The sequence below is a fragment of the Anolis sagrei genome, chromosome 3 (genome assembly GCF_037176765.1).
Source record: "Anolis sagrei isolate rAnoSag1 chromosome 3, rAnoSag1.mat, whole genome shotgun sequence".
NCBI lineage: Eukaryota > Metazoa > Chordata > Lepidosauria > Squamata > Dactyloidae > Anolis > Anolis sagrei.
This window is the reverse complement of record NC_090023.1, coordinates 219257564-219274961: the sequence shown is the minus strand read 5'-3', so window position 1 is coordinate 219274961 and position 17398 is coordinate 219257564. Positions and strand designations below refer to the sequence as shown.

The 17398-nt window shown below is 40.3% G+C and overlaps 1 protein-coding gene across 3 annotated transcripts in view; it reads left to right on the top strand.

Annotated features, from left to right (window-relative positions):
* Positions 1–17398, top strand: part of YEATS2 (YEATS domain containing 2) — an 81142-nt gene that overhangs the window by 46493 nt on the left and 17251 nt on the right. For all 3 annotated transcript variants that reach the window (XM_060768167.2, XM_067465887.1, XM_067465885.1), the window contains 5 exons: positions 4478–4609; positions 5697–5795; positions 7311–7422; positions 10315–10388; positions 13367–13446. In XM_060768167.2, coding sequence (XP_060624150.2) covers positions 4478–4609; positions 5697–5795; positions 7311–7422; positions 10315–10388; positions 13367–13446 — 497 coding nt within the window. The remainder of the gene's footprint in view (positions 1–4477; positions 4610–5696; positions 5796–7310; positions 7423–10314; positions 10389–13366; positions 13447–17398) is intronic.

Here is a 17398-nt window from a genome sequence, read left to right as displayed (position 1 = left end):
AGTTGTGTGTCCAAATGGTCACCCAGTCACAGCTCTGAACACTCGGTGTTCAAATAGGCAAACAATTTAATCGTGGACTGACAACAAACATTCAGATTAGAAGGTCCTAAAACTTTGATTTCCAATCTCACAACAGTTTTATGTTTTTTACCATGTTATTGCTAAGTTTGGTAGTATTTTTAGGGATTTTTCTTGGAATTCATGTGTCTTCTGGTGCTGGACAGGCTAAGAAAACAAATGCTAAAAGAAATTTCTGTGTAAAATACATTTTTAATTCTATATTGGAGCCCCCGGTGGCACAATGGGTTGAACCCTTTTGCCGGCAGGACTGCCACTCAGATTTCAGGGAACGGGGTGAGCTCCCGTCTGTCTGCTCCAGCTTCTCATGCAGGTACATGAGAGAAGCCTCCCACAGGATAGCAAAATATCTGGGCGTCCCCTGGGCAATATCTTTGCAGATGACCAATTCTCTCACAACAGATACAACTTGCAGTTTCTCTAGTTGCTCCTGACACACAAAAAATCTATATTCGGTCCATTAGCCCTCCCTCCCCTATCACTTTAAAAGAAATCACTTTTGCCACAATCTGAACATCAGGAATACAGATAGCTGAAAACTCCTGCTCATGAACTGCTATAACGAGAGGAACGATACCAAGTTCAAAAGTCTTTCAAAGTGTCTTGACATCTGGAGAGCCATAGCTTCTTGCTCCTTCTTTTAAAGTATTTTAAAAACTGCCTGTCCCCATGTAAACTTTCCGGAGCCCTGAGAGGTTCCAAACATTGCCCCTTGGGCCATCATTAGTGAAAGTGATGGGAAGTACCAGACATCATGCTTTTTCCACCCAGTAGCTTCATCATAATTGCAGTATATGCACCAAGCTTCAGCTCTTTCTCCCTCAGAGATCTGATATTTTTATTTCTGTTATGCCATCTCTTTGTTTTCCAGTGTTGCTGTACTTTTCTATATATATAAAACTATCTTAAAACAAAAGCTTATAAATGATTTGAATTCTGCATTGGCTTTATGCACGACTACCCAGAGGCCACAAAATTCTTAAATTTTGCTTCCAGAAAATGCTCAGATGGATTTGGGTACATCTCCATCCAAGGAGAGTGAATCAGGCCAGCAGCAGCATCTGGCAGCCTTGGGCAGCTGACAGGGTGCCAATGCCCTGGCAGGACCTGCTTGGCTTCCCCCATATTGCACATTTTATTTTTAATTTTTTCAACCCTATTAAGAGTGCCAGACCTCTGGATCTAGCAACATTGTTGGAGGGCATTGTCGGAATTTGAAGCAAGAGCCATCCACCACTGTTTGAAGCACTGCCACAGATTAAGCCCCCTAGACCTACTGGCAGAGAAGGGAGTCCATCCGAGAACACTTCACAGAACTTGGAAGAGATAATAGAATCATTAAACAGAATCACTGAGTTGGAAGAGACCACAAGGGTCATCCAGTCCAACCCTTTGCCATGTAGGAAAACACAATCAAAGCACTCATGCGTATGTCAGGGGCAAGCTTGGGAGCAAAAATTATGGATGTTGATATGACCCATAGTTAAGTCAAGGGTTCTTTCACAAAGAGGGGAAAGTGCCAGCTCTTCCTCAGGAGGCCAGCTATCTCTGGCCTCCACCACCTGCACAAGTATTAATAAAGGACAGAGCAGCACCATGATGGAGCGAGTAGAATGGTATATGCTTCTAAGTTTCCCATCATGGACTAAACTTCCACATTTTGCTACTTTAACCAAATACGTTTTCTTTTTTAATAAGAGTTAATGCATTGTATTTACATTGACCCATAGATAAGTGGAGTCACGCTTTTGGCGTCAGTTTTTTTCATTCAAATTTCTAAATATATACATCGGTATACAACTTCCAGGACCCACTGCCAGCTGGTTGGAGAATTTGGGAAGACAAAGACAAAGTCATTTTCCCAAGGTTTATAGTTTGTCCAGGATTTTCTTCAAACAGGAGATGATGCTGGAAGAGAATTGTCACGGAAGACCATTTTATCTCTATCCTTGCAATGAATGAGTACTCCAGATGCAGTTAGCTCCTGTTGCAAGATTGGTGATCGGGCATTTTTCTGCAAATTTCCAATAAAGAAAACATAGCACCTACAATTCTCAATTTGATTCAGTGTTGTAAAGTTCAGCCTGTGGTGGTGTCCGATATTACTGTTAATGGGGATTCTGGGCCTGAGATTTTAAGTCCTGAAACTGAGCAGTCTGTGCCTCCAGCTAGTCAAGGCCACATTCCAGAGGATGAAGCAGAGCTGATCTCTAGGGAAAGGAGTTCAGAGGCTGAAACTCCAGGTGCCGAGAACAATGAATCTCAAGATAATATTAATGAGCTTGTTGATAGGAGACCTAGCTTTAGCAGACTTCTGGCTGATCAACAAAGAATATGCAGATCACAGCCTATATCTGAATCTCATGTGAAAAGACATGATTTTTTTGGGTATATTAGACAGGTTGGGAGTTTTGCTCAGCAATTTGGTCAACTGGGTTGATGTAGGTTTTTCGAGCTATATGACCATGTTCTAGAAGCATTATTTCCTGATGTTTCGCCTGCATCTATGGCAAGCATCCTCAGAGGTTGTGAGGTCTGTTGGAGCTAGGAAAATTGGGTTTATATATCTGTGGAATGTCCAGGGTGGGAGAAAGAACTCTTGTCTGTTGGAACTAGGTGTGAATGTTTCAACTGGCCACCTTGATTAACATTTGATGGCCTGGCAGTTTTTTGGTGTGGTTTCTTAGTGCCTGGGGGAATCTTTTGTTGAGAGGTGATTACCTGTCCTTGATTGTTTCCTCTCTAGAATTTCCCTGTGTTAGTGTTGTTTTTCTGTTATAATTTTAGAGTTTTTTTAATACTGGTAGCCAGATTTTGTTCATTTTCATTGTTTCCCCCTTTCTGTTGAAATTGTCCACATGCTTATGGATTTCAATGGCTTCTCTGTGTAATCTGACATGGTGGTTGTTAGAGTGGTCCAGAATTTCTGTGTTCTCGAATCATATGCTGTGTCCAGGTTGGTTCATCAGGTGCTCTGCTATGGCTGACTTCTCTAGTCTGCAGTGCCTTTCGTGTTCTTTGATTCGTGTTTGGGCAATGCAGCGTTTGGTGGTCCCTATGTAGACTTGTCCACAGCTGCATGGTATACGGTAGACTCCTACAGAAGTGAGAGGATCCCTCTTGTCCTTTGCTGAACGTAGCATTTGTTGGATTTTCTTAGTGGGCCTGTAGATAGTTTGTATATTATGTTTCCTCATCAGCTTCCCTATGCGGTCAGTGGTTCCCTTGATGTATGGCAAGAACACTTTTTCTCTGGGTGGATCTTCATCTTTACTCTCGTGGCTTGTTCTCGGTCTTACAGCTCTTCTGATGTCTGAGGTGGAGTATCCATTGGCCTGGAGAGCCCAGTTTAGGTGGTTCAGTTCATCTTGGAGGAGGTGGGGTTTGCAGATTCTTTTTGCACGGTCTGCCAAGGTTTTAATGGTGCTTCTTTTTTGACTTGGGTGATGGTTGGAGTTTTTATGTAAGTATCTATCCATGTGTGTGTAGGTTTTCTGTAGACTGTGTGACTCAATTGTTGATCTGGTTTGCGGATGACTAGGATAACATAGTCTACTCAACGTTGATAATGGAGACAACAGCTCTTGTCAAGCCATGCCTGCTTAGAGTCTTCTAGTTTCATGCCTTTGTTCATGCTCATGTTATCAAGTACCAGCAATTATTCCTGTATTTCTGCATTGTTTCTGGGGTTTTCTTGTATTTCTGTTTTGGATGTCTTGCTGCCTTGGGACTCTTAATTATCCTTGTGCCTGGAACCTTATGGATTATTGATAAATTTGGATTTTGAAGTTTTTATTATTTATTGCTTTTTATATGATTTAACCTGGATTGGCGTGAGGTGGTTAAGTACAGAGGTTTTTCCTGGCCTGGGATGCATCATTCAGGTCTCCACTGGCTGCTGTTAGTTTGATTGTATTTTTACACAAATTTATCACTCTTGTGACATGCTTAGAAGGTAAATTCTCAATAATGAAGCAAGCTGAAAGGAGTGTGTCAGCAACCAATATATACTGGACTCCACTGCTATTTCTTGAACTTGCCTGCAAAGATCATAACAGTGGGTCTTTGTTCTCAGCTGACAATAGTCGCAGTGGTTACATTGCTGCTTCAGTACTGTGTAAAAACCATTGTTAATCATTACAAAAACACCTGTATTCCTTTTTTATCATTATAATTATGTGTGTTTGTGTGTGTGAGAGAGAGAAGCCATTTAATGTCTGCCTTTATCAGGTAGCAATTTTGTGGCAATGATAGGTCTGATTTGTTCATCAACTGTCCATCTTGTGGGGGAATTAGTTCATAGTGCTGATGAACAGAAAGGAAAACTATCCTCATGGTCTCTTTCGCTTGTGAGGCATGGAGGATGGTGCTTTAAATATATATACCATTTTCATTTTAGGAGTGTTAAAGATCCACTCTGGTCAGAATAGCCCACAACAGGCTGTTTTGACAGTCCCCAGCCAACTCAAGCAACTCGGTGTGAGTGCTGCCTCTGGAGGGGTTCAGACTATATTGATGCCTGTGAATAAAGGTAATGTACAATATGTCAGGATAAGAATGAGTGTAGAATTTTAAATGAATTTTATATAGTCCTTACCACTCTCAATTTAAGTCCTCCAAATCCATTGTAATTGTTATTAAAGCCAACCCAAAATGAACAAAATTGTGAACACAAGTTTTTGAGACCTCCAAATCTCTTTGTGCAGTGATATGTTACCGCAGAATGGTGTAGTGAAAATGTTGAAAAGAGGATTTTTAAGGTGCATCTACACTGTAGAATTAATGTAGTTTGACTGGGTTGCTATGAGCTTTCCAGGCTGTATGGCCATGTTCCTTAAGCGTTTTCTCCTGATGTTTTGCCCACATCTAAGGCAGGCATCCTCAGAGTTTGTGAGGTTTGTTGGAAACAAGGCAAGTGGGGTTTATATATCTGTGGAATGTCCAGGGTGGGAGAAAGAACTTTTGTCTGTTTGAGGCAAGTGTAAATGCTGCAATTGATCACCTTGATTGGCACTGAATAACCTTGCAGCTTCAAAGCTTGGCTCCTTCCTGCCTGGGGAAATATTTTGTTGGGAGGTGATTAGCTGGCCCTGATTTTTTCTTGTCTGGAATTCCCCTGTTTTGAGTGTTGTTCTTTCTTTACTGTCCTGATTTTAGAGTTTTTTAAAGTGGTTCATCAGGTGCTCTGCTACGGCTGATTTCTGGTTGATTTAGTCTGCAGTGCCTTTCATGTTCCTTGATTCATGTTTGGGCGATGCTGCATTTGGTGTTCACTATGTAGACTCGTCCAATGTAGTTTGACACCACTTTAACTGCCATGGTTCAATGCTATGGTGTCGTGGGAGCTGTAGTTTTACACCTTTTCTGCAAAAGACTGGTATTTCACCAAACTACAAATCCCATAATTTTATAGAATTGCACCATAGCAGTTTAAGCAGTGTCAAGCTGTATTCATCCTGCATTGTAGGTCCACCTGTAGTATCTGTTCCAAAAACAGATGGCCTATAGTTCTCTACTAAGAGTTTTAAAATAATTCATGCAATTGTTATGTTCTATTACTGAAATGTACAAATTTAACCAGCACACATTAATAGCATTTCTCCTTTTTTCCCCCTCAGTGATACAGTCACTTTCTTCCAACAAAGTGTCTGCGGTTACACCTGTAACTTCAGCTAATTCATCTGTTCCAAACCCTTCCACAGTGTCTGTTGCTAAAGGTAAAATATTCAAATCATGTCATGGAGGATAATTACTTAGCAATGTTCATGCTTCCATTGGATAGAGATGTAATGGCCTCATTGTAGGATACTGTCTGTGACTATCTGGGTCAAATCTATGTTGGAATTTCTGTTGAGGAGCCACTAAATGTGTCTTAATCTCCAATGTGGGTTGAAAATATAAAGACCATCAACCTGATAATGTCAAAACGGACATGCAGGAATATGCCACTGAAACCTAGAACACCAAGCAGTATATAAGTTCAGGAAATAAACTTGAGGTGGGATTATATGACAAAAAGAGTTAGCACATCCATGATCAGATTCTTCTGTGCAAAAGTAAATGTGCCACGAGGAATGTGCAGTGAGTTGTGTATGTGGATGTTTTGTAGGCTCTGCAGTTAAACATGACCCACCCAAAAGAATCATATTGCTATCTCTAAATGTACAGAGATGGTGCTAATTGACTTGGGTACATTTATTATTAATATTATTATTAATAATATTATTTTACTGACACAAAAGCACAGTATGTCACAGCAAACGAGATCTATATGCTGGATTTCGTTTCAAAAAATCGCAAGTTGAACACTTCCCAAGCGTCTAGAACTGTGTGATGTATTTTCAAATGATATGCACAGATCCAAGTAAAGTGGCCTCTTGCAGTTGACAGATTGTGATTTTGTCAATATTTATTGTTTCCAAATGCTGGTTGAGATCTTTTGGCATGGCACCCAGTGCACCAATGACCACCTGTATAGGTTTATACCAGAGCCATTGCAGTTCGATTTTGATGTCTTGATAGCGGCTGAGTTTTTCCTGTTGTTTTTCCTCAACGCGGCTGTCATTATTATTATTATTATTATTATTATTATTATTTAATAGATACACAACAAGAGTAGTACACAGCAAACAAGATCACTATGCTAGCTTTTGTATTGATCACACATCGGACACTTTCCAAGTGTCTAGGACTGTTTGATGTATCATGGAATAATGCGTGCAGATCCGAGTAGGGTGGCCTTTTATAGCTGACAAGATGGTAATTTTGTCAGCACCTATTGTTTTTAAGTGCAAGCCAAGATTTTTAGGCACTGCACCCAGTGTGCCATTCACCACTGGGACCACCTTTACTGACTTGTGCCAGAGTCTTTGCAGTTCCATTTTTAAATCCTATTATTATTAGAATTAGTATTAATATTACAGAAATATGAAGGTTTGGGTTGGTGCTTCCAACAAAAACATTCTCCCAGTATTCTAAACTTACTTGGTTCATTTTAAATCCTCTTTCCTCTTTATTCTTGGTGTATTTTTATATCTTTGATTTGGAATGGAAATTAGAGTCAGTATCATCTCTAAGTCCTTTTATTAAAAATACACATAGAATTGCACTTGCCTTGATTGCCTTGTTTGTTGATAAACTGAAGTGTTGGGCAACCTAAATGTTCCTTTTTACATGTTTGCTGTTAAAGTCCTAATTTACTTTCTTTGTAATGGTTTTGTTGTCTTCTGAAGTTAAGCTAGAGCCAGATCCTGCGGGGCAGAGCTGCAGTTCCCTGGTTTCCCAAGATGGTGCAGTGTCAGTAAAGGCAGAAGAGAGCTCTGAACTTGGAAATTACATCATTGGGTAATTATTCTTGCTCAATGTATTGTCGAAGGCTTTCATGGCCGGAATCACGGGGTTGTTGTAGGTTTTTTCGGGCTATATGGCCATGTTCTAGAGGCATTCTCTCCTGACGTTTCGCCTGCATCTATGGGAAGCATCCTCAGAAGTAGTGAGGGCCTCATTACCTCTGAGGATGCTTGCCATAGATGCAGGCGAAACGTCAGGAGAGAATGCCTCTAGAACATGGCCATATAGCCCGAAAAAACCTACAGCAACCCTGTTCTTGCTCAGTTTAAAAACAAAACAAGGATCTAACTCATGTAGAAAGGAGAAGGATCATAATAAATATTGCATTATACTTTTATGATACACTGGAATTTCGTGAGTGGAGAAGGCAAAGAATGTTGTTCTAAATCTAACGCAACAAGTTCTGATGATTCTGAAATAACACTTCCCTAAGTAAGATTTTTGACTGCTTAGTGAAGCTCAGTTTGGAAAGTCTTGGGCTGCTCATATCATAATGGCCTTCAGGGTGGGACCTTGATTAATATGCAGTCCCAGATTTTTTTGCCTAGCAAGGCAGAAACCATGCTCTGCAAATGTACAATAACAGTGTATTTATTTGTTCTGCTGTATCAGGCATTGTATACTGCAGCAGTTCCCAAACTGTGTCACGTGGAACCCCAGGGGTTCGGCAAAAGAACTTTAAAGCCTTAAAAAAAACTGTTTTAAAAGTCTGGGCCAAATAATGAAGATGTTACTGAAATTCAATGTGCATCTGCTTTAAAAATGAAATTTGAATCTCTTTATTTCCACACCTATCTATCTATACCAGGGGTCCTCAACCTTGTTAAACAGAGAGCCATGTCACAGCTCTTCAAACTGTTGGAGGGCCGGATTATAATTTGAGAAAAGCATGAATGAATTCCTATGCACACTGCACATATCTTATTTGTAGTGCAAAGCACTTTTAAAAAGTACAATAATTAAAACAATTTTAACAAATATAAACTTATTTGTATTTCAGTGGGAGGTGTGGGCCTGCTTTTGGCTGATGAGATAGGATTGTTGTTGTGTGCTTTCAAGTCGTTTCAGACTTAGGTTGACCCTGAGCAAGGGCCGGGTAAATGACCTTGGAGGGCCGCATCCGGCCCTCGGGCCTTAGTTTGAGGACCCCTTATCTATATGCATAATAAAAGTGAAAATATGTGGCTGGGGTGTCCACTTACAGAGACAACCTCCTGCCTCCACAAACAGCTATAGCTCCCACTACTCAGGAGACACCAATGGTCCTTCCTCCAATGACATTGCAAGTTATAGTGAGTGCAATGAACATGTACAAAAGCCTTGCCAATGTCCTCCAGAAATACCATACTGCCCACCACCCAAGTAAAGGCTTTCATACGGGGACAATTCCATCCTAAATTTTATGTGTTTCCTCCACCACAGACATCTCAGTGTTTCTTACTCTCTCCATTGATGTGAAATTTGCATGGCCCTGCCCACTGCCTCTCCCTTAAACCTTTCCTATTATTTTCTATGCCACACACCAAACAGAGGAATTGATCAGCAACTGAACATACTAGAGAGGTTTGGGGGAGAATTCACCATGATTTATAGGAGTTGTAGGTACTGGGATGTAGAATTCATCTGCAGTCGAAGAGCACTCTGAACCCCACTAACAATGCACCTGGAACTAATTTGGCACACAGAACCCCCATGACCAAAAATAAAAAAAATACTGGAGGTCCTAATTTGGCACACCGAACCCCCATGACCAAAAAATACTGGCAGTCTTTGGAGAAAATTCACCTTGATTAGGGAGAGTTGTGGTTCACCTACATCCGGAGAGCACTGTGAACACAAATAATGATGCATATGGACCAAACTTGGTTTGCATACTCGATGTGCCCAAATTTGAATACTGTTGGGTTTTGAAGGGAATTGGCCTGAACATTTTGGAGTTGTAGGTCCTGGGATTTATAGTTCACCTGCAATCAATGAGCATTCCACCAAATATTTAATTGGACCACACTTGGTACAAAGATCCCCCATGACCAGCAAAAAATATTGAATGTCTTTGGGGAAAATTCACCTTGATTTGGAGGAGTTGTAGTTCACCTACATCGAGAGAGCACTGTGAACCCAAACACCGATGAATCTGGATGAAACTTGGCGTACATACCTGATATGCCGAAATATTCCTGGAGGGGCTTGGGAAGAACTGACCTTCCTTTCTGGGAGTTGTAGTTCACCCACAATCAGAGAAACTGTGACCGCCACCGATGATGGACCTGGACCAAACTTGGCACACAGAACCTCCATGACAAACTTAACCCACTGGAGCGGTTTGAGAGGACTGACTCACCATAGTGGAGGTTGTAGTCTACCCTACAGCCAGAGAGCACACCAAACCCCGCCGATGATGCATCTAGAGTAAATTGGGGTTCACTGGCATGATGTCAGTTGTAGTTAATTGACAACCTTATGTATTTTGTACAATTTAAAAACTGACTTTTTCAACTAACCCAGGCAATGCCAGGTACCCAAGCTAGTATTATATAAATACCCAGGTAATAGTAGATGAAAATAGGAAGACTTTTGTGGGTTCAACAGTGTTTAAGCACAGAGTTAGTGTGCTGTGGGGTGAAAAAAGTCTTCTGAAGAGTTCCATGACCAAGAGGTTGGCAACTTCTATACTCGATGCACTGTTGGAAGTTGCATTTATGTGTTTATGGAAATAACCATAGAAATAAATTGTCTTCCTTACCTGAATTTTACGTTTTCCTGAATTTTCTAAAAGAAAGTTAGCCCTTTATGTTTGTAAACTCAGATATTTCTCTAAAGAACTTCAGAAAGTGGTGTGTGTATATGTTGCTGTCTTGTATCACATTTACTCTTCCTTCTTTACAGGGCAGAATATTTAGACAACCTTCAGGAGCTTTTGACGGCAATAGTTAAGAAAGTGCCATTAATTGCTGAAAGAAGTAAGTTCTTGAAGGAAAATACTGCTTGTTAATATCTTATAGGTATCACCACATTATATGGATTCATAGAATCTATGCTATATTTGAGTTAAAGTATATATAGCCAAGCGTCATTTACACTGCCTGACATGAGTTTTACAAAGTGTCTGCCACAAGTATTTCATATCATTTCATTACAGTAGGAGAAATTTCAGACTAACCTTGAAATCTGTCCCTGCATTATCAATTTTCCCTGTTATTTAAACCTGTGGTTTCATAGTAAGATTGGCAGAGTAAAAACCGAAAATGGCTCCTTTGGTTGTGTAGTTTTGTGTAGAAGAGATCATAGAATCATAAAGTTGTGGGCCATCCAACCCCCTGCCAAGAAGCAGGAAAAGCGCATTCAAAGCACTCCCGACAGATGATCATCCAGCCTCTGTTTAAAACCCTCCAAAGAAGGAGCCCCCACCACACTCCAGGGTAGAGAGTTCCACTGCTGAACAACTCTCACAGTCAGGAAGTTCTTCCTAATGTTCAGATGGAATCTCCTTTCTTGTTCTTTGAAGCCATTGTTCTGTGTCCTAGTCTCCAGGGCAGCAGAAAACAAACTTGCTCCCTCCACCCTGTGACTTCCTCTTACATATTTATATGTGGGTATCATGTCTCCTCTCGGCCTTCTCTTCTTCAAGCTAAACATGCCCAGATTTTTAAGCCACTCTTCATAGGGCTTGTTCTCCAAATCCTTAATCAATGTAGTCGCCCTCCTCTGAACACATTCCAGCTTGTCAACATCTCCCTTCAATTGTGGTGCCCAGATTTGGACACAGTATTCCAGGTGTGGTCTAACCAAGGCAGAATAGAGGGGTAGCATGACTTCCCTAGATCTAGGCCCTCTACTCCTATTTATGCAGGCCAAAATCCCGATGGCTTTTGTTGCCACCGCATCACATTGTTGGCTCATGTTTAACTTGTTGTCCACAAGGACTCCAAGAAATATTTTCAGCAGGTTTTTGCTTGTTACCTGGTGGCATAACAAATGCCTATGGAAATCGTCTCTTCTGCACAACTGTAAAGCTTTTACAAATGCATCAACGGTTTTCACTTGCGAAACCTTTTTCATAGTAATTAATAATTGAAGACAAGTTATGTCAAATTGCATTGAATTATGTACTTGGCATAATATGTAGAAATCTGAAAAATCACAGTACCTTATACTATGAATAACATTTATTTATTTATCCATTAATTTGTTCTGCCTCTCATTGCAAAATTTATAATAAACTAAATGCAATCTCAACTGCGGCTGTAACAGTTGCAAGTTATCCTTGCAACTATTCATAGACCATGGATATAAATTTTGCTCATGTTGACAATCTTTATGCAACCACTAGTCATTTCTTCCATCTGTCAGTAGAGAGAAAATGCACATTGATTTTCTACCTGCAAGCTGCTGCATTGTTAGCACTGTTAATGTTTCCTTGGTAACTGATGTGCATGAATAGTTGGTAAAGTGGAAACAGTAGGAATACTCACAACTCAATGGCATTAAGAAAATGTAATTTATGTATGATAAGCCTATTGGGAAAAAAAACTACGTGATTGTTGTGAGCCTCATGGTAGGCTTTCTGTTTTTATTTTTTTAAAGCACATTCTTAACAATGTCTTGTCCATAGATTTTCCTTTATTTTATGTATGAATGCTTTCTAACAGCAGAGTTCCTTACCTTCCTGCAAGGACCATTGTAGCACTTTGATTTAAATTAAATGAGTCAACTTGATGACAAATAACAACCAGAAGAGTTCTACAGATACAGTGGACAGCTAAAAAAAAACCAAATAAATAGGTCCTAGAGCAAATCATGCCTGAACTCTCCCTTGAAGCCTAATCTGAGACTGTCCTTCTTTGGACATATCTTGGAGTCCTATTCACTAATCTGAGACTATCCTTCTTTGGACACATCATGAGAAGATAGGACTCCAAGATGACCGAGACTGTCCTCTTTGGGCATATTATGAGAAGATCGGACTTCAAGATGACTAATCTGAGACTGCCCTTCTTTGAACATATCATGAGAAGATAGGACTCCAAGATGGCTAATCTGAGTCTGTTCTTCTTTGGACATACCATGAGAAGATAAAGACTCCAAGATGACTAATCTGAGACTGTTCTTTTTTCGACATATCATGAGAAGACGAGACTCCAAGATGACTAATCTGAGACTGTCCTTCTTTGGATATATCATGAGAAGATAAGACTCCATGATGACTGATCTGAGACTGTCCTTCTTTGGAGATATCTTGAGAAGATAGGATTCACTGGAAAAGGCAGTTGAGCTTTCTAAGACAGAAGGCAGTAGAAGAAGAGAAAGACCACATTCCTGATGGAGTGACTCAACCAAGGAAGCCATTCTCTGAGTCTGCAAGACCTGAGTAGGGCTGTTGACATTAGGATGATTTGGAGGCCTCTTATTCATTGGGTTGCCATAACTCAGGGTTGACTAGAGAGCAGTTTAACAACAACAATAGCCTTTAATACTATGGCCCAGCAAACCAATGTACTTACCCACCTACATACAAACCTATCTCCATCTTATGCAGTCTCCTGCTTCTGACATTTTAGAAGTCTTTCCCAGGCCTTGCCTGTTTTTTTTTTGTTGCCGTATTTTTTTTCATGGGGTCATGTTCTCCAGACACTTTAAAACGCATAGTAGACCACTTCTACAGATATCTAAAACTCCCTTCTATCAGAAAACATTTTTATCTTCTAAAGTATTATTAGCTATTATATATCTCTCAGTGTACTTCTCGATTTAGTGCTTTTTAAAAAGCCTTTTTACATGCTCCATAAAAATCCCATTTTCCTTTCTCTTTAACAGGCAAGGTATCTTTCTTTTTAAAGTTATTTTTGAGATATTTGGCAATATCATCAAGTGACATGCTACATTTGTTTTCATTACCATAAAAAGCTAACGTTTGTTATAATTCTTCTCTGCTTTTTAGCTGAAGATGGCAATTCATTCTGTGCCAGTTCTGTGGAACAGTATTATAGCTGGAATATTGGAAAACGGAGAGCTTCTGAGGTAATCTTCTTAATGTATTCTATAAAATAGAGCTTAAACCTTGGAGAAATGTCTGACTGGAAATCTGTCTCTGTGAAAGGTCACCTTGATGTTTAAAATCTCCTCTGGAATATTTCAGGCAGTTTTGAAATTTATTTTTATTTATCATGTCAGGGGCAACCAGACCATTGTATTACATTTCTAACAGAACAAAACAAACAGACAGACAAAACACAAAGTTTGCAAGCTTGATAAGTTTTGAAATGAACTTACTTTTTGAATGTAGCACACACTTGTTTTTGTTTTTAATTTAGTGGTATTTGGATTTATTTATTTATTTAAAACATTTATATTCCACCCTTCTCCCCACCCCGAAGGGGACTCAAGGTGGAGCACAACATACAAATGGCAAACATTCAATGCTGGGACATGAATAAATTATATGCATACATAAACATTAAAAACATTTGTCTCAGCATAAAAAATACACTGTTTAAAAACATCTCAATCATCCGCATCTAGTTGGCATGGTAAGGTTTCCTATAGTGATGTCCAAAATCGGTCTCAGTAACCTTAAATGTTGGAACCATCTTGGTGTAGTTAAAAGTTTTGAAACAAGATCGAGAAAAACTAGATTGAAGTTGCCATTCAGCAGTGACACTTACTTTAATCAATTATGCTTTCAACTTGACCTGCCTTTCAGGATTTTTATGAAAATAAGGGAAACAAATATGCATGTGTTTTCTTAAGATTCTTGGAGATTCTTATGATTCTTGGAGAAAAGGTGAGATAGAACTTAAATTAATTAATCAAACACTGCTGCGGTAAGAAAAAGACTAATCTTTTAAGTAGATCCTATACAGGGAACAAAAACTTTAAGAAAATAAAAGGGAGATTTGAAGAAGTAAAATCAGTGGAATTAAGTTCAGTGTTCACCTTAATTTTCCCATTACATTTTACTGTTGTCATTAACATGGTACGGAAATGTTGACTTTTGTTCATTCATGTTTTTCTTGGTTGTTTTTCTATTTTTCTATCCTGGTTGACAAAGTAGCCCTTCTGTTATCAACAGAAAAATACAGTGAGCATCCAAACAATACTTGCCTTGTTTCTAGATGTCACAAGCTCAAATAATAAATAGGCCTTTGAATACAATTCTAAGTTCCCAGGCCATTACAGAGTTCAAAATAAGATTCAGTTAAAGTTAGACTACATTTATATTATCTAACAGTGTATCCAGATGTATCAGAAACAGCACTTGTTTGCCATTTTGTGTTTGGAAGCCACTCTGAGTCCCCTCAGGGAGAAAGGGCGAGTTAGAAATAAAGTTTTATTATATTATTATTATTGACACAAAAGCACAGTATGTCATAGCAAACGAGATCTATTTGCTGGATTTTGTATCACAATATCACAAGTCGAACACTTCCCAAGTGTCTAGGACTGTGATGTATTTTCGAATGATGCACGCAGATCCAAGTAAGGATCTTTTATTATTATTACTATTATTACTATTATTATTATTATTATTATTATTATTATTTATTCTGACACAAAAACACAGCATGACACAGCAAACGAGATATATATGTTGGAATTAGTATCACAAAATCACAAGTCGAATACATCATCATTATTATTATTATTATTATTATTATTTTGTCAGCCGTACAATCCTGGTGTTCATCTCTTAGTCGGTGGCTGTAAACCCAAATGTGAACTCCCAAATTCCCTACATTTGGTGGGGATGTGAGAGAGGGCCTACTTAGTGGTGGCTCCCAAACTCTGGAATTCCTTGCTCTTTATACTTTGATATCATCAGTGCCTTTTGAGTAGAAATTTAGTTAACTGAAAATAATAAATTGAAGTAGCACAGTAATTGTAATGCTCGTGACAAAAAATACTATTCACTGATAGATCCACATCACATCTGATGCACTCAAAGGATAAGACTTGAGCATGTTACACAACACTAAAATCGGGCAACTGAACTGGAAATCCTCCCTGTTTTCTAGAATTCCTATTTTTGTCACACATCTATTGGAGTGAATACTAATCCACAAAAAGTTATACTCCCCAAAATTATTGTTCTTATTTTAAAATAAACCATTGAGCAAAATTCTGTCTTTACTGCAAAAGGCAGCAACAGTTTCCTATATTGTTTGCCATTTTGGCCTACCCCACAGAAGGCCTACCCCACAGAAGTTTCAGCGTTCAGCTGCTTGCTACTTAGAACTCATAACAACATAAACTCTGTTATTCTTTGCAACACCGCCCTCTCTGGCAGGAGGTGCAATAGCATAATTCCACTTTGCTGCTAAAAACAGTCTCCTCGGAATCATCGCCGCAATTCCCACCAAGCTCTACCAGCCTTCACTTGAACGGTCATGAAGAACTGAGGACCAGGCCAAGGGGTGCCGGCTCGTTGTCCACGGGCCCCGGAAGCTGGGTCCTATGTTTCGAACTGCCCGTCCTAGCAGAATGACATTGGGAACCTCTTGTGGGCTTGGACTCTGGGTCAATGAACTATCAAGCACCTTAGTCCAGCAATTGAGACTGTATGGTATTATTAGAACTTGAGCCATAGAAACCATCCAGCACTTTAACATAGCACTTTAATCCTGCACTTTAGCCCACCTGGTCTTGCCAGAAGTTACCAACTGGTCCCAAACCACTAAATTTGCTGTTGAGGCGTGGGCACTACAGCACTTTGGACAGACTTGAGTCTCTTGTCTAACCCTAGATCTAGATTGTATACTTCCAGTAATTATTGATGTCATCACTCCTGTTACTTTGTTACTGCTGATATTCCCCCCGCTAGTAATGCACAAATGCACTTTATGACCCCCAGCATGCTGGAAGGAGTAGGAAGTAATGAGGGAGGGGATTCTCAGGGTCTAGAGATATATAATTACAATCATGTCTGTTACTATGCATTAACAACCGATACTGCAAGCGAGGAGTATGGAGGAAATCCCCCCGGGGCGGGGGGTTCTACGGGTGCGGGGGCTGCCATAGGGGTGGTGACTGGTAGAGGGAGATACGGGAAAGGGAGAACAAATCATTCATTTCGGCCCAAAAACTATCATAATAATCTGGCAAATACAAAATACAACAAGGATTCGACACGAAAGCAAATTCGGCCCAAAATTCACAATAGAACATTGGCAATTCCAAAGATCACTCATACTACATCCATACAAACGATTCGGCCTGAAAATAATAGGAATATATTGGCAACTCCAAAAAATACTCCCGACAAGATACAGCTGAGATGTCAGGATGGTGGCCCCTCTGGGTTAAGGATGGTGCTGTTCAATGCCAGGTCGGTAAATGGAAAAAGCTCCATTATTCGAGATCTAATCCAGGAGGAACAAGCCGACCTGGCATGTATAACAGAGACCTGGTTGGACGAGGGGGGAGGGGTGAATCTCTCCCAACTTTGCCCGCCAGGTTACTCTGTGCAGCACCAGCCAAGACCTGGAGGGTGGGGAGGAGGAGTGGCAGTAGTCTATAAGGTTTGTATTCCCCTGATCAGGTGCCCCATCCCACAATCTTCATCATTCGAGTGTGCCGGCTTTAGGTTAGGTGACCGGGACAGGATAGGGATTCTGTTAGCGTACCGACCACCCCGCTGCACGACAGTCTCCCTACCTGAGCTAGCAGGAGTGGTCTCGGACATGGCGTTGAGCTCCCAGCGGCTTTTGGTCCTGGGAGATTTCAATGTCCATGCCGAGACCTCTCTTTCAGGAGCGGCTCAGGACTTTATGGCCGCCATGACAACCATGGGCCTGTCCCAATTAGTATCTGGTCCCACCCATACGGCCGGACACACACTGGATTTGGTCTTCACTCAGGGATGGGGTGATAGTGTCGGGGCGGAGGAGCTGACCATCGCTCCATTGTCATGGACCGATCACTACCTGATTAGGTTTAGACTTACTGTACCTCCTAACCTCCGCAGGGGTGGTGG